This window comes from Varroa destructor, unplaced genomic scaffold (assembly GCF_002443255.2).
Source record: "Varroa destructor unplaced genomic scaffold, Vdes_3.0 BEIS01000003.1, whole genome shotgun sequence".
In the NCBI taxonomy this organism is placed as follows: domain Eukaryota; kingdom Metazoa; phylum Arthropoda; class Arachnida; order Mesostigmata; family Varroidae; genus Varroa; species Varroa destructor.
The window spans coordinates 52,524,388-52,543,142 of record NW_019211456.1 but is presented as its reverse complement, the minus strand read 5'-3'; the positions used below and the strand labels follow the sequence as shown (position 1 = coordinate 52,543,142).

The 18,755-nt window shown below is 42.3% G+C and overlaps 1 protein-coding gene across 7 annotated transcripts in view; it reads right to left on the bottom strand.

Annotated features, from left to right (window-relative positions):
* The window catches only part of gukh (NHS actin remodeling regulator GUK-holder), a 162,527-nt gene that overhangs the window by 72,768 nt on the left and 71,004 nt on the right, over window positions 1–18,755 (bottom strand). For 3 of the 7 annotated variants that reach the window (XM_086982476.1, XM_086982478.1, XM_086982479.1), the window contains one exon: window positions 4,719–4,757. The exons of the other annotated variants lie outside the window; for them this stretch is intronic. In XM_086982476.1, coding sequence (XP_086838602.1) covers window positions 4,719–4,757 — 39 coding nt within the window. The remainder of the gene's footprint in view (window positions 1–4,718; window positions 4,758–18,755) is intronic. 7 annotated transcript variants of the gene reach the window in all.

Below are 18,755 nucleotides of genomic sequence, written 5' to 3'. Positions count from 1 at the left end.
AGTGTATCGTATTAGCTGCTACGAGGTCTAAAATAATAGAACACGTTCTATAAATTTTTTTACTAGCTTCAGCTGAACAAAGACCTACCTCGTCGAGTTGTCTTCGCTGGCATCGAATGAAGACTCTTTGATTCTTGCTATGATAAGTATGATATGATCTGTTTGGGATTCAGGCTGGCATAATTATATTTAACTATACACTATATATCTGGTATACTTGAAATTTCCGTAGATACAATTTTATATTATATATAATAGCAAAAACTGCATATAAAAGAATGATGCTTAGCAAAGCGTCTATGCAAGGAGATTTATACAAGTGATTAGAGAATATACAATATTCTTCATTCAAGATTTTGGTTAGAGCAAAAGTTTTGTAGAGTCTTAAAGGTATGCCTCAAGGATGATCTTTGTTTTCAATTTAGAAATGTGTACTTTATGTTAAACAACAGCCTCTCTGGGTCATAGGTTCGTCTGCAAATATACGGAGTGGGTTACATGCATCTGATACCGTAGAAAATGTACAGTGCTTTCGAAGCCATACCGATAGCACAACACGGTTTACCACAAAATTGATAGTAGTTGTATGAAGTTATACAAAGCACATCAATTTTCAAACTATTGAAAGCCTGTCTTCATATGACAGCTTATCCCAGGCTTCACTATGTTGACAAGCCTATGAAATCATTCCAACGCCAACAGTAAATCACTAGAATTATATTTTCTTTGCTCAGATTTTTATTCCTTTCGGCCACTGCCCCACGTTCCTCTTTTGCCCCTATATTTTTTTCCTCATTGTGCATAAAAAACCTGTTCACCCAGCCGCGTTACCCTTATCGCCGCTTATCACTGGGTTCCATGCAAGAGACCTGGCATCACGGCAGGGTCGACCCATCTCCAATACCACCGTGCTCCGGTAGAAGAGGAACAGCTTGCTTTTAGCATTCTTTTGCCCTTCTAGGCTCTTCCGCTACTCCTACATCGCTTAGGTTAAAGCCAGAAACCGTAAATCTTCTATCCAATCGTTCGGCTTGAGTAGTTTCGCAACGCTGCCATTGGGTAGAAATTTAAGGGGCTGGTAAATAAACGAAGACAACGAAGTCGACAAGCTTCAGAAGAAAATTCCCAATCTATACTACCAAGCAAAATCATAACCTGCCAAATGGGCATCGATCAGCAAAAACAGCTAAAGCCACGCGTAGAACGAATTAGCTTAATATCTATAATTACTGAATACGTCCGCAGCAATATTCATGACATTGTATCTTCGTCAAGGTATTCTCGAGAGTACCCCATAATTGTGATTTACAATAATCTGGCTATGATCTGATCAATCAGGATACGTGGCTGCAAGATATTGACAGGAATTTACCTTAAAAATAAGTGCTCTCTATTGCGCAAGCTCAAGTTAAAAAATAAAATATCTGGATTCGTTTACATATTTTAGACATTACGCTAGTATCAAGGTACGACGTAGAACTTTATGCTATATCTAACAAAGTGCTTGTGGAAGACAGTACCGAAGCTAGGCAGTTTCCGTCTACAAGTCTACAGTGTACATATTAGTATGAGAGAGGAACGCCTAAATATAAGCCTAAAAACGTGCTGCGCACGATATCTCAAAGGGACCCGTTGGCTTGGCATGTAGTGTACACATAAGCAGCAGAGCTTGGCATCTACTGCTGCCTACTTTGACAATGCCCGACGTTCTTACTCAATGGACACTAGCTCGCAATACGTTGCCCCAGTGATCTATCACCATTGTCGGGATGGATATAGGAGTATAGCACTGACGGGTGATGGGTCGTTCTCTAGAAAGGAGCATGCACTAACCTCATCAGTGTCCCTAGCAGCAGCTCGTCCAACTGACGGCAGCTTCTTGAGGTCATTGCCGCTGGCGATGTCATCAACGTTGCAGCAGCGGCGGCGGCCAGGCCACGAGTGGCTGCCAGTGTGATGATTATGTATGTGGGGTGATGGCAATAGACACATAGCCTGCCGTCTTTTGATATCATGCATCTTTCTTGTTAGCTTTGAATGAATGAGCCAAAAGAGCGGTTGGCCAACCTTGACCTCTAGCACTTCAAACTAAGACAGACACAGCAGGAGAATACCCAAGAGAAGGAGAACAGTAAAGATGGAGTTCGCAGCTATCTCTAACCCATTAACTACGTGCGCATCGATGTCAGTCGAAGAGGTTCATGCCGACGCGGCCGATAAAGCCGTTTCGTCGCCACGAGATAGTTGCGCACGTTTTTTTCGTATATGTTAATTGAGTTACGTGCACGAAACTTCCAATGACGAATGAGCATTGTCTGCACCTAATATATGGTTTAATATATTATACAGACTATAGCGATCGTTGCCAGGACTTGGAGCAGCGACATATACGTTCGTGCATACATTGATGAATTGCTCTCCAACTTTTACAAGCACAATGTTTGCCTGTAGTGTGATGCTTAAAAAAGCGCACTCGCACTGTATATTGCAGATTGACTATTATGGCTGATCGATTCTATGAGCTGGTTTGATGAACTTGGCTGCTGGATGAAGTATAGTCTCAATTTATTTGACTTTACTAAATGTGTCCCTTTGTTCGAGCGCCTAATTAGGCGTTTTGATGGATGCCTTAGAATTTTTGAGTCTAGCTAAGCATGGCCTAAGTGAACACAAAGCAGCTTGGGGGTGCGTCGCATGTCCCACCAAGATAATGAGACGGGATATAATAATAATATTCCGTCGTAGAACAGCCGTTAGCTCTTTAGAAGAAGAATCCGTCCTTGGAAAACTTCACTCCCGGTGGAACATTATTACACGACAACAAGTACGACGATACCAACTCCACGCTACCAAGGAGAATCTGACAACATTATATTATATTAAATAATCTGCTCTTCTTTCGTTCCCAGTGCGTTTACTACCTGCTCTCGGTTAAAGTATATTTCTTATCTTTTTGGTCCGATTTTTACGGTTCACTCTTATAGTTAAGATACCAATGCACGCACGGTTTATTTTAAACCTAGCCGAAGTTTTACGCAGCTCTGACAATTTTTTAGTCTCTCGACTAAAACGTTTTTAATCTCACAGTTAGCTAACCAACGGATTTAAGAGTTCCACTCGGCTCATATGTACCAACATTTATACAGGTCACCTAAAGCACTCTAACCTTGGCCTGGCCTAAGCGTTGTCCAAAATCCAGCCAGGATACCGGAAGTTCAAGCGGAAACAGATTGCTGCGTGGCCTTTATGCTCTTGCTATCTCTATCCACTGTTGTTCTAGCCTAGCGCCTCAGTATGTGATTTGACGCCAGAAACCTATGGTGGTCCCTTCATCAGAAGAGACACAGCTAACAGCCGACTGGGGTCGTTGGTGCTGTATGGGCCTCTTATAGAGAAACCATCGGGTCGAGGTACGGTCTAACCCATCCCTGAGACATAGAATTACTGCTGAATCTCACCAGTTTTTTTTCTCTTCAATAGCGAAGTTTATTGTTGACTGTATGACGCTTAAGCGGCGTCCCGGAACCCTCATCAACGGGTTCGTCGGTCGGAGTTCTCAAAAAGACCAACTTTGATCAGGTAGTTCACAAGTCAACTCTACTGGGGGTCAAAAACGGGTACCGCAGTGCTGGTATAGAGTGTTTAGTAAGAAAGAAAAGGCGATCGCCGGATGGCCACATATAGAAGACGTTTGTGGCTTCGCCCACAAGGGGAAGTCGTCTCTGAATATAAAGCTTGAATTGGAGGAGCTGAGAGTCTACGTTGTCTGAATGGCGTTGCGTAGCAATGCTATCTACTACCTCGATGTCATAAAGCATGCCAGTGTTAAATACGCTTAAGACTTACCACACTTAATGTACTTTCCATGCATCTAGACGTGTCGGTAGAGGTCGCCATAATCTTAATTTTATGATTTTATCTCAGACTAAATACTACTAGGATACAAGTAGGCTGTTGTAAAATAGGCCTAACATAGTTCAAGTTGTACTAAAGCAAATACCGACGTGCGACTAGGACCTTCCCTGGTCGTGAGCGAGGTGAGAATTCCATGGGTAAAAACGCAGCTAGTACGTGCTGAATAAAGCCCCATCCTACTAGGACGAATAAGGCCCGTTAGCTGTGAACGAGATTTTTACACTTACTTGAAAAAAAAGTGTGACACAAGTTAACACACGCGGTATTAAGGCAACATTCTACGTGTGCAGCTAATCTCGCATGCCAGGGATTACCAATACTCAAGTGTTAATTTCTGTAAACACGAACTGTAGCCGATATAGGTAACGTTAAATTGATGACCACGCTATATTTTATCTTCGCACTTATTATACACAAAAACGCTTTTGTATCATGATTGTATTAGATCTTTTGCTGAAAACCCGTACAACGGAGGTGGCACTACCCAGTGTCTATGATCCTATCTCTTGTTATATGAGACTTCCTATTATGGAAAATTTTTTTTTAGACACGCGGTACGCTATGTAGCTCTGAATCAGCAAACGTGTAGTCAGTAATAGCACAGCAAGGCCATCACCTATTTATATAGTTAGCTGCGGAGAAATAGATATGAGACAGAAATAGAGGCCAGAACGAGGACTTTTTTCATTCACAAGGACAAGTTGACTTCATGAGGAACAGCACTGCGAGTAAATTTTACATTTACTCTAAGATATATGCGTTAATGCGCTGGAAATGAACTGATGAAAAGATAGGATGTATACTTGGCTTGGCAGAACTCTTCCGAAGGCAATGAATAGGACCTGCAAGAAAAGCGTAAAGCATGAGAGGTAAGTGCTATAGCGGCTGGCCTTTGTTCTACGCAACGATACACAGTGAAAATGAAGGTGACAATAAAAGAACCGTTTTAGCCTATTTTTTACACTCGTTCCAGCTCCAACGTTGCCTCCGGGATTCTGCGTGACGGCAGCTAATTGTTGTTGAAAAGTAGCTCCTGATTCGTTTTGGAACTTTGATGTTAACAAAATCTTATTGAGTCACACTGTTTTTGACGCAGTTTAATTAAAGTTATTAAGTAGTCTTGTTCTGACATTGAAAAGCAGAGGACAGATAAAATATATAGACATAAACTATACAATGTTCGTGATCATGTAAGGGAAGCTTTTGAAGGATTTACTAGATCGAATCAACGAATGATAGATACCATGAGTTAATCTTGCGGATTTGTGTCTCGTATAGCATATCCTGAATTTTACATTTAATACATTTTTCGATTAAAAAAATCCCCTAAGCCTTTAATAGTAATTATAACTTACAATGACCCCTATTGCCGATGCATACAATAAACGCATGCGTCTGGTCATGAGAACCGGTAAAAAACTGAACCTACTTGAATCAACGTCATGAACTAGAATGATAACTTTCATAAGTTTCCTGCGCAAGTGTACTTACCTGAAAATGAGAATAGCAAAACAAGTTATTAGTACACGCTAAAAAGCGATTGTATCGCATTTTATCAATAGATTCTACTCATTCGCCTTGCAAGTTATAGATACGTTACTTTTTATTTCTATTTAAATCGTAACTAATTGCACCTTTGAAGAGCTATAGTATTCAGTGCCCCTATTTCCTGAGCCTAACTGGTCTCTGATGATTGAAGCTGAATATTACAATGAAGAAGTATCAATGCAACCCAGATAATGTCATAAGCTGGATCGACTCACATGGACAGAAAGGAGTCCCGGAACGTCCACCTGAACCCGAGTTCACAATAATACTATATCTGGAGCCGTATATCAATAAAGGACTATGTATTCTAGTGATGCTGATACAACAGATTTGTATATTAGTTGAAAATACCAAAACCTAAAGACCATAAATGTCTTCCCCTTTCTAAGTGCTAACATCAGTGTAATAAATCGAAAACAGTTACACAAACGATTTACATTTCGGCGAATTCAAAGTTATTTAAATCCAAAATGTTCAAACCCTTAATGGACCCATCTGTTGTACTGCTAATTCTATTTAATCAAGGATGTCTGTTGAGACTCTGCACGTAGTTTCCTCGCTCTTAGCCTTCAAATATAGGTATTTATAAAAAAGTATTCGTTTTTTGCTTTGGACGATGACCGTACATTGGTCGGCTGTACACAGGCCGAAAGGAAAAGGAAGTTCGGCCTTGTTCCCTTGACATCATCACAACAGATGTTTCCATTTTATGAACTGATGACCTGACTTACATCTCTGTCAGATGGCCCTGTTCGATCGTGCGGTTAGATGAACAAATGCTTTTAGGCCAACGCGCATACGCGTTCTAATAGGCTCGCCCAGTCTCCCAGAGGCAATTATCGTGTAAGGCTTAGTCACTTGCTACTCTTTTTGGGCTATGCCTTTACAAGTCTACGATGTCTTTCTGCTGATTGCCTGTTCGCTATATTTTTGCCCATTACGGCGGTCCTATGTTGAAAAGTACTTCGCTGTCTTAATTCAGATATGCATATCGAACAGCTTCCCCACGGGTTTTCTGCTACCTCCTTAGACTGAGGGTTTCTCAAGCCGAAGGTGCCGAACGAGTCTTTCAAAATAACTCCCCCAGATCAGCTGTGCGTCATTTATTTTATTCGAACCAGTTGCTTCTCCATAAGTAAATACTGTCTTTTGTATTAGACAGAGAAGAGTCCACATGTGCTGGTCACGTGACTGGTCTAGCGACGCGTGGCCCCTTTTCTCGAACGAATATCCTAATTCAATACTTCCGTGAGCCATTCATCGTGCAACATGACCAACTTTGGCATGCAAGAAGAAAAGCTGGCTTTCTTAAAACAGACAATAAGAAAAATAAATTTAAGTTACGTTTCTGATCCTACCGACAATTACTTAATCAAAAATATTCACAAACATTTTATAGTTGTTCACAGCGTTCCCTACTAATTGAAATGTAATCTTCTTAAAGGCAAAATAGAAAGAAAAACACGATCATTTACTTACATAAATATTTTAGTCAGCCTTTTCAGTAAAATGCTAGCTGCAGATTGTGCACCCGGAACTGAGTAGAGAATTACATCAAACGATTTTGGTAATATTCAGGAAAACAAGGTGTGGATTCGCGGCTGGATCAGCTTGTATTTTCCCGCAAGTTGCGGATCTCGGACGTAATATCTGGACGTTCTTTAATTAACTTCTTAAACGTCGTTTATTTCGACCAGTGGATATTGGTACTGTTACAGTTACTTCCACAACATAAGTACATTAGTGATAAGAGTAAAGCCCTACACTTTCTATTCGAACAATTGGACAAACTCAACACGAAAAAGTATGTATATGGAAAGGGCAACCGGCATAGCTCTGTCGCCCCTCAATGCTCTTACATGGTGCTCACTATACCCAAAAAAAACAAATGAAAATCAGTGAGGCCTCTTGACGATCGTAGGGATCCGCTACGACTATGTACAAGCGTGGAGTGACTCACTGAAAGAGAACAACACTGCGCTCGCTTCCACTTGAAACCGCATCATTCATCACAATCAAAGTCTTCACCACCAGAGGTCAGAGTCAGCGAAACCAACCGAATTTCGTTGAATGGCTATTTACTCATATACATGTGCCTGCATATTTTTCCCTGTGGCTCTTCTATGTTTTGCTTCACCTGCAGATGCACCGATAGCAGAACCCAATTAAACATTGAAATTTACATTGTAACGGTGCTTTCTGCAAAGTATACTTTAGACAAATGTCGCTGCAGCAAGTTGCTGGGTGTAGCCTAAATAAATTTCACAGCTTTGATCATGCATAGCGTTTACTTGCCATTGGATATCTTACGAAACGGCTTGAACTAGGATCTCCAATAAAGTTTATTTTTTCAGTAATATAATATTTCTCAATACAACTTTATTGAAATCTTAAATAGTCCGTAGTTTTCACAACAAAGACGATTTGATTTCATATAATGCAAACGTGTTATGCTTATTTTGTGCACAAGATACGTATTTAGAAGATTGCAAAACGATATGGAACGCTTAATCGTATCTACCTATACATTGTATGTATTCTTTACCGCCAACTCATTTGATTTGTCAGCCTAAATAATACTAATTACGATCACCTTCTTAGGGGCACTTTTTCTCTAGTTGTTTCGCATATGTTTCTAGCTTTCCATCTCTGCCGTTCTTATTCGATCCCCTCATTTCCTCAGTTGCCGCATAGGGCTTCCTAAGCCGCTGCACGTAACTTTGATAGACAAACGTAGTCGCTCTTTTGCTTTCCTTGTGGGTGTGATATAGTTACTTAGATTTCAGCGTCCAATGACGCATACAGTTTGTGCTCCTTGCTTGCAAGCCAAAGGGGAGTAAATGCGGCAAAATATCAATACAAGGCTGGAAAGCCGCACGTGAAGGCTATTGGTTGCCGTGGAAAGAGACAAAGGATAATTTCAAATAGCTCGGGGCTAAAGCACTGGATGAGGGTACACATTGCGATGGTGGCGACCTCAACAGCAGCCACTGCCTAAACTGCAGCAGTTGCGGTTGATGGAAGATTCCCTTCGTCGCTACGTACTATCTATGAGTTTTTCTGTCTGAGTGTATATACATGTGTGTGTAGAAGTTTCTCTTTCTAAAACGTGTATTGCGCTCCGATCGGCCCGATACTCTCTCCCGCATCAGTGCTCTAGTGCGATTGATCTCAGTCAGACACTTTGATTGTGTCTCCTTTTAGTGTTTTTCCCGTATCAGCGGCTATCGCTGCTACCGTTTGGTTTTTCCAGCGATCTATCTGCCTCGCTAGCGGCCTTGCTTTCCGGCCATTTTCGTTTGCCTCCATCGTACGTTTTTTCGCATCATTTTGCTGCACCGTCGGCTTCAACTCGAAATCGAATCGACAAGGGGATCCTGAAAATGGTGACGCCGAGGGCAGCGACAACCACAACAATGTTGAGATGTTTAAATAGACAGAGAAGGAGAAAAACAAAGGTAGTATTGATGGCTTCGTTCTCTCGTGCCGCCCCTTATTTTAATAATCGACGGACCAGTCGTATCTAATTCCTCCAGCCTCTCGCAAACACCTTGAATTGCGAATAAGGCGCACCTAAGGACGCCGAGTAGCTAGCTATAAAGCGATGAAATGCATACATATTAACTTGACTTGACTGGCTGATCAATTAACCGTTTACTCACTCGTCATTGTAGCGAATGTAGGCTATTTGTTGGCCTGCTTTGCCGCCATTGCCTGATACTTTCATATTGACGCCAATGGGCCTGCTACACCCGCAAGTAACGATAATGTTTACCGGGCGCTTTCAATAACGGTAGCCCGTGCCAAATGCTAGTAAATTGATTAAACGGGTGGGCTAGAAAGAAAGGGGGACGCACGTAAAGACTGGCGCGGAAATACGGTTTTTTTTGACGGGGCGCTAGTTTACCCTATCGCTCTTGGCCTCCAAGTTTTAATAGGCCGATAGTCGTATGACTATTGCGTGTATAGAGACATTGCTGCATTGCTTGAGATTACGAATGACTAACGGACCATTTCATGATGTCAATTCGGTCTTTCATTTCTTTTAACTCATAGTTCTACAAACAATCCCAATAATATCAACAAATAATTATATATCATAATCAAAGAAAGGCATCGGAGCGCAAAAGTACCTCGCTCGCAGTGATTCGTCACCAGCATATGCTACAATTTGATATGACAGTGAGGAACAAGCAGAGTATTCAGACCTGGAGGACTCATCTACGGCCTGACAGGATCAAAAAGCACGGAGATGTCATCCGCTACAATCGCTTGAAAGACCCTACACGATCCCGTCGACTGTATCCTAGAATACGGCCGCTTCGTTTTCCTAATGTTCGCTTGCAAGCCTGCACCCACTTCAGCCTGGCGTCATTTTTTCTTAGCAGGTAGACCGCAGAAAGCTTCGTCGGCACTGCCGCAAAATGTTTGCTGTCTAGCGTCGTGCTTCGGATTTTTCTCAGCAAAAGCTAATATCTACGTCTTTTCTTTCTGTTCCGAAGATTGTTTCAGGCTTCTTTGACCATTTAATGGTTGCCACTAGATGCGTCTTCCCTTATACAGACGAGCTTCTTCTTCGTATTCCTATACAGTCGTTTATATCACTGTGAGCTCGCACTTTGTTGAAGGACTCCTGCTTCTATTTCTGCACACTATAACGTTTACGCCGGGTAATGATGAGTACGAGAGTCCAACTCATCTATGGGTTTCGCCAATGCGGAAGTACTCGTTCCGCGATGCGAGGCGTCATTTTCTCCCCTTCCTGTTTCACATCGTCGAACGTGCGCTTTTACAAGAACAAAGAGAGCGACACGAATAAACACACCAACAGACATATACACGTGCAGTACGTGGTGCACGTAGTTAGCTACAGATAAGACTGCATACAGTTGCTATATATGGCCGGCATATCCTCGAGAGGACCTTCCTCAACGATTACCATTTATGCAATGCAGAATGTTGTAAGCGTTGTGTGGTCGCGTTTGTGCGTGAGATTCGTAACTGACTGACGGGAAGGATGTGAGTGAGCTGCTGAGATCCCGTTGCATGAACGGATCCGAGATAAGATAATAATGAGGACGGATTTTTGTCACCCGCGGACTCCTCTTGCTGTCCCCTGTGCTCGTCGCCACTGTCACAAGCTGTAGTCTTCATTTGTACCGCGAACAGCCGGTAGAGGGTTGCTGGTCTCGTCGCTGGTCCCGGTTTGTCGTTCAGCCCCGCAGTAAATCGCTCTTACGGAGTCCCAGGATCCGTGAGCTAGCTATTGCCCCATTTCCTTTCTACAGCTAGCTGACATCATTCTCTATCTAGAAAGAAGTGGCAACTAAAGCATCAGCAACAATGACAACAACAGCAATAACGCAACAACAACAACGACGTAGCTTTAGTTCCCTTTTTCGTTGGTCTGGTGATACACTACATATATGTAATATTGACGTGAAAAAAGTAGATGCGGGCAAAGGCAAAGGACGGCTTCATCGGCTATGTGGCATCCTGATGACTGAATGGTATCGCCCATTCTGCTAGGTCCAGACAACGCCTTCCAATGACTTCGTACGATAATGGCGAAGCAGACGGGTAACAGCAGCAGCGGTAATTCAAATGGCATCTTTTGCAGCAGGCGTTCACGATGCCTGTCAGTGGCCATGTATTGCATATGCGTGCGTCATTATAACGTAAGTATTCCCCTGCCACTGCATCCATCTGCTGCACGCTTACACCAACCGGTTTATGTAGTTCTCTCGTGTATGTTCGCATCTAATACTGGCAGCCATATGTACACACACATCTAAATGTATATACCGAAAAACACGGAATGTTCAATAAAGAGTATCTTATGCTTCTTCTAAGCCTATTTCCTATTAGATATTGGCACTTACTTAAAAAAATAAAGTGCTCAGAAGGACAACAAAACAATACGAACTCGGCCAAAATGGATGCCGAGTTGACAAGCCTCTCGTCTTTTGTATGAAACTCTCTAGACAAATAGTAACCAAAGCCGTCAGGGTAAAAAAACATTCAAATTATCACCAAACACTGCTTTTCGGTGTATCTAGAGTAATTGTTGGTTAACTAAAACTTCCTTTTAAAGACTCCATCATTAACTTGATTGAATTCGATTATTTCCGTAGCATTTTATTGCGTCTCACGAGTGTATCAATGTATGAATTTACCAATAGGCAGCACAGGCCTTTCCGCCTTTTTCTAGACCACCGAATAAAATGAATCAATCTGTTCTATTATGGTTACAACATTCTCCTTCTGACATCCGCTTCCCCGTTCGCCCTACGATCCTTTCCTCTTTGTCTTAGTTTCCTGGCTCCGGTGTCAGTTTGACTCAGCATGCTTCGCAGTTACGCTCAGAAATCAATCACTCCTAAACCGGCCTCAATTCAACCTGTCAATTATCTTTACCGAAACAAAGTAGGTCTAGGGAGTGCATTTGATCTTTTTCTGCTTTTTTCGTCTTGCTCTATGATGTCGCTCCCCCGTCCTCATTGCCGGATTTCCTTATCTGTACTTCTTAAAACTAGCTAATGCTGCACTGGAGCTTCATTAGACTACGCTAGACCACAACGTAAGATCATCTGCTGTTATATCTTCGATTCTCCTAGCGAACGTGTACCTCCGAGCCGCAAGATCGATCTTATAACGGCCAGTACAACAATACCTATTAATTGAATATGAAAGAAGATCTTTCCAGTCACCGCGTACTGACACACGGTTGATTCAGTCTTCTCAGAATATACCATACGAACACATTTTTATGAATACATTCTGTGTTATCTTTTATTTGTCCAAAAATTAAACAAATTATTTTACAATTATAGCGGTGTCCATTTGTACACGATACTGATTCTTCCAGGTATCTTCCACCCACGATTCTGATACGCTTAGATATTGTTGTGAGGAAATTGACACAACTGCTTGACAACCACCGACAAATTTATGAACGTTCGAAGCTTTGTAGCCTTAACAGTTTGTTTCTTGGGTTTAATAACTCTAACTTAAATTATCGTCGTAGTCTCTTTGCGAGCATCTCTCTAAAAGTGTCCTTTTTCTTATGACGTAATCATGTGCTGATACTGCCTTAGTGCTTTTTGAATGGAAGTTTCACATACGAGTGCACCTCGTATTGGCCCGCATCGTTTCTGAACAGCCCACTTAGGCCAGCGGTTTTGCACAGGGGTCTTTTCCGCTCCAACGTTTAGACAGAATATCGAGCTTTAAGCCTAAACAGACACAGTGTACGTTTAGTTACTACGCAAAATGTCTATGTCCGGTACCGCGGTTAGGGATTGATCAGACGGCGGATTTCCAACACGAAACGAGCCGTGGATCCACGTTAGAATTGGAATCCAGACTACCCTGAAGTTTAGCGGGCAAACACGCTACTCACTACAACATCACTGAGACAGTTATTTACTACTTATGAAACCTCAACAAACTTATGAAAACTCAACAATACATTAGCTGCTATAACTGCTGTAAACCAAAAAAATACTTTGCTTTTTCTAATATCCATTCACGCGAATGTGGGCCGAAGCAGTGCTTTACTTCGAGCTTCCCAAAGCGCATTTTAACCGTCCGTATGTTACGTCTGTCGAATTCAAAGCTGAGAGCTGGCGCCTACAACGAGATTTTAAAGACCTGTCAAAGTGGCAAGAACCCAATGGCCACATCACAATACAACATTAGATTATAATTTTTTTTCAAGCTAGTATTTTACATTAAGCTCGTTTTTCCCTTAGCTAAGTTATGATATTCAAAAATGCTATCATTTAAGAAATTATACACTGCCTCCATTAGAACTGTCATTGACGCGCCATTAATTGTATTCTTTCAATTAAGCTATGTATATATATATATATATAACAGTTAGGTTAGAGCCGATTGCGGGGTACGCGCACTTGGCTAGAGTGAAAACGGGTTCTGTCACAAATGTAATGGTGCGCTATGTGCTAACTAAAGGTTACGTCAGCGTAGAATCTACACATGAGAACTGCTCTGTCCTTAGGTACTTCTTTTATCAATGACAAGATTTATTAGGACACCTGGTTGCTGACCTAGTCTGTATCCGCACGTCCTTATCTTACTTCTATTATCTGGTCGATTTGTTGCAGTCGACAGACGAGATGATAGTGACTTCTCGACAATCATTACGCGATCGAAGAATAAATGGTAACGATTTTGCAATCTTCAACGAGATAATGCCATATTCCACGGACTATATAAGTTCCTCTGGTTAGGGACGGCTGGCGGCGATGACAGCGCCAAGAACTTTGATACACCCTTAATAAAATACCAGTGACTTAGATATACATATAGGGCAGATTTAGCTCGTTATTGTGACATTTTCGTACAGCAGTCTAATTTATCGCTTGTCAGAGAAAGCAGAGATGAATGATTGTGAATAGTATGTGTTACATTTTCGTTTTAGGAAATGCACTCTTCTGTAATTTGTAGAGTTTCTGGCGTTGCTGAGTAACGCTTAGCTATATGGGCTTCAGATATTATTAACGCAATTACCTACTATATATGATGTCGGACGACTAGCGCCATACGTAGCGTCGATCAGTGCAACGGACAGAAAACAGGGGTCACCTAATCGGCATCTCGCATTGCAAAATGGAGTGTTGCTATTTCTGTCGCTACTATTATTAGTTTAGGTTAGGTTACACAACCGTAAGTTTTCATAAACCAGTATAAAGGGGATATTACTATCGTGTCCCTAGCTGCAGCCCACTTGTTTTAACGGTAGCAAGCTTTGGCCTTTTCGTTTATGTGGCGCCTGCTTGTGCGTTCGTCGCTGCTCAGAGGCGTTTCGGCTAGAGCACATTTGAACGGGTTATCAACGGCAATCACACCACCCACTTTCTTTTTCATTCCCACGTGGCTCTTCTTAGAAGATTTCTAGGACCCGACTCGACCGACTAACCGCCAGAAAGTCGTACAGCCAGACTTGTGACAGTCGCCTTCGGCGTTATATGAAGGGAAGGAAGACGCGAACATACAAACTATAGGAGATTGGAACTATTAGTTCCAGTGAAGGATGCACTATCCTAAAGTCTTTACCACATGCATCCGTCCGTTGAACTGCTCCCATACGGCGTATGGCCATAACCGTTACTTGCAGAACTAAATCAGAAACGACCCAATCACCCCGAACAACAATTACGTGTTGTTTTCTCAGCTAACAGCACAACAGCTTACGTACTGTTGTGCCGTTAGCTGGGTCCGAACTACACTGTAGTGTTTACTCGCCTACGATTGGCTTGCTTGCGTTTCGAAAACAAATCCATGCCGCGATCCACGGCAAGCTAAACACCAGACCAGTTGCCCAACGCAGTCAGGAAACGAGGTTGTGCGCTGTATACGCTAATATATATTGCGGCGCACGCGGTAAGCAGGCATATATAACAAACGGCCCAGGTCGTCCACCTCAGAGCTTGTACTTTGGCATAACTCCTTGAATTCCGAGGTTTATACGCCCCGTTTTCAGTCTCTCGCCTCGCTCCGTTTAACATCTCCTGCCCCAACTGTTTTTTATCGTATTGTACCTTCAACTTGACTGCTACCACGAGGTTTCTTCCTACTACCTAACTACAAGTTCTGAACGCGTGAGCAGAAATCCGGCAGTGACCTTTCAGGTCCAACCCTACGACAAGTTGTCACGCCACTTTATACTAGTCGGTTTTTTGGACGTAAAATATGAAGCGAACCATACCGTCGTCAAAAGAGTTGCCGCTTTGCTAACGGGGTAAGCGAGGACTACTCGAGGAAGTGGCTAACTGTTCAGGAGAAGCGAACGTTGAGACAACGAGAACTTTTCAAGAGCATATACGTACTAGAATAGTTATTGATGAATGCATCACGTCTTTTTGTGACATCATACGTGTCCAGCATAGCATTTAATTAAGTGTCCGATGAGCACAGGATTTATCCTGCATCCTTGTAGTGGTTTGTGGGGATCTACTGCCGAGTATGTTTATACTAGTACAATGAAGCCTGGCGTACTTCGGATCCGAGTTTGTACGAGGTGATCGAGTTGCAAATATCTGTTTATCCTCGTTTATTCTTCAGCTATTATTAATCTGGTTGTGGCAATGTGTAAAATCGTTTCTGCGAACCGTTTACTTTAGCCTTGGCGGGCGTATCGTAAAATGTAAAGCCTCCTAGAGCACTTATTCTAACACATGTGTAGTCAAGATGGGTATCCAGCTGGCAGTGCCGTGTGTCTACGAGGTAAATCTATGAGTATTCCATTATAAGCTACCAATAAACAAAGGGGTATTCCTTCGAGTAGGAATCCTACCGGTTATCTGTTTGTCAGCTGTGTTGATAACATATGCCATTAGTTTAGTTTAGGATATTCTACTTTGTCCCATTGTAAGTATGTAAATATACATGGTTTGAATATATGCTATATCGGCGGGGCGCACAAAGTTAAATTTGCATCGTAGCTAACTGATATAAACCTTTTGCTTCGGGTCCCCGTCGATGCGTGCGGACCTCAGAGATGGAGACACTGCTTAATAGGGCCAAGCTGAGCTAAATAAACACTCATTAATTCACGATATATGTTTATTCACTGGTTACTGCCCACGTATACTAAGCATTGATGCAGAATCAGCTATTGAATGAGACTGGAGCTTCTTTGCACGAAAGAACCATGATCATTTTGTATATTACGGTTGTAGCTGCGCGTTGATTTTGAGGCTCTCATTTGGCACTGCTATTAAGAAGCCAGTATCCCCAATTTGTCAAAGACTATTAGCTAGAGGCAATAGTCCTTAAAAACGATATACAGATATACTGCTGAATGCGCAATATCTTCCTATGTAGCAACATTTCAACACCGCATATTTATAGAACGAAACAGATAATTTGTCTATATTGGCATGGATCCTTGAGGTTCTTGGCCGTAGACATGCGACAAGCTGGTCTGACACCTGACGTGCACGTCTTAAACCTGTCCTAAACTCTCGCGTCTTACCGAAATTCAAGTGAGGTCCATCTGAAGCAAACACAGAGGCCTTTATCGCAATAGAATGAGCAGCTGTGTAGGTTCTATTACCCGTAAATAATTCAACGTAGTACGACAGTGCTTTGCTTGGAAATTTCTAAATTTCACATGGCGACCTTCTTCCACGATATGAGCACTGAGATAGTTCATGAGTCTAACAAGGAATTGAAGTTGCCCAACTGGACATTCGCTAGAACCTTCTAACAAATTCTATTGCATTAATATGTGTTACAGATATAAAGCGGAACTATTCTATATAACCTATGTCCTAGTGACTATATGATCGTTGAGAGGACAAAAGGTTTACGAGGTACAGTTTGTTCCAAAATAAAACGATGTGCTGTTGGGAGGGCAGGCTTGGCTGGCTCCTTTGAATTCAAATTACCCGCCATTTCCGTCTTGCTTCCCCAGCGGCCGTCCGTTATCATCAAAGTTTCCAGCAGCTTAGAAGGGCGGTACTCATTGTTTCTGGCGATCGTCGCCAGGCACCCGACTGGAAACAAAAAGGAGACACGTTGCATGCACATCATATTGTCTTTCGTGTCCGCTTTCCATTACCATTTGGCATGACATTTTTATATATGCAATGACATACCGCACATATAACGGTACACATAAAGCACCTCAGAACAAAAACTTCGCAGCTGATGAATTTTTAAATATTAATACATTATTAAGTTAGCCTTTCATTTATTGGCTAAGAGAGCTAAATAAATGCGAAGAAACATCCTTGGGTGTTGCTTTCATTGGAAACGAACAACCGGTAATGCTGTTTTTTTTTTTTTATATTTATCACGAGCTCGTATCCTTTAAATTATTATAAAACATTGTTAGTGTGCGGATGCTGCTGCGTGAAGTGTTTAGATGAAATACATTTTGAGTGTTGTGTTCAGTTATATATAATTATAAACTTCCGCAGGCAGCCACCTATCTTTTAGCCCGTATTCTGTAGTGTGCGGTATTCTGTGATGCAGGCAAGTTGATCTTTTCCTTATGAAAACCAGACAAACTCGAACCGAGGTAGCTAAAATCACTTTCTTCGCAGAATTACCGTCGTCGTTTTTCTATAATACCTTGATACGATAGTTGGCCTCCGCGTTGTACCGTACCAAACTAGCTACAAACACCGAGCGGCAACCGAGTGGCAGAAAACTCGCATACGTTGTCGCACGGGCAGCCATAAAGCACAGCTGTGAAATTTATGCCTCGTGCATCGGAGAACTGCTGCTAGCTAGCTAGCTAGCTAGCTAGCGTATGCGCGGAGTATGCAGCTTATTCCGACACAAAAGCTTCGTAACTCGAGAAACTAGAGAGTCATTACAGTTGGGCGATTTCGACTCGGCTATGTATGGCCAATATCGTTTGGCAAGTCTGCGCAGCTTACCACGCGCGTTGGGATCGCCGTAAGTGATATAACGTTGAAAGCGACTACACACAACGTACGCGAACAATGAAACCAACATTGCCAACCATGAACTACCGCAGTCCGTACTTGGCTCCCGGCATGGTTCTTCCGTCTCCCTCCACTTGTTTTTTTCGATTTATCGTGGAAAAACTTCCTACAAAATGCGTCACTGTAGACTAACCAACTACCCTTGTACGAAAGCCATGCAACAGCCTCACCCGGCCACCGCAGCGCTATTATAAGTTGTAAGTTGAGCACTGAAACCCGTATCGTAAAGTTGCGCTCTTATAAGCGCACATATTACGTATCTGTGTTTGTAAGTTCCGGATGTACAAAGAGAAAGCCAACATTGCCTGAGCCATATTGGCAGCTATTCAGCGTGATCAGCTCTTTAGGAAATGCCGTTATTGCCGTGGGCGTAATACCCCTCGTGCTGGCTAACAGCACAAATACTCACAGTAGAAATGGCCCGATGTATCGCGTCACATATGAAAACATCCAGTTTCTTATTATTGATATTGAGAGGAGTTTCTTTCTAGTCCTACTCCAATCGGTCTCGTTTCAGCCTGATGTACATCAGCCCAGAAAGAAATCTGACTTGCTAGGTCAACCCGAAAATAGCAAACCAGATATCCAGTGTTTGTATCGCCTGCGATCCCATTGGCTTATAAGCAGCACCGAGCTGGCGGCAGATCTTTATGCTATTAACAATAGCAAAGAGAAAGATCGAAGCGATCTCGCAAGGGCAATAGACTGCTTTCCTTTGTTATTTCAGTTAAGGCCCGTATTTTCCCACGTTACATTTTAGAGACCCGCTTCCAACATGTCGTCGGTCGACTAGACATTTCCCCCACCGCT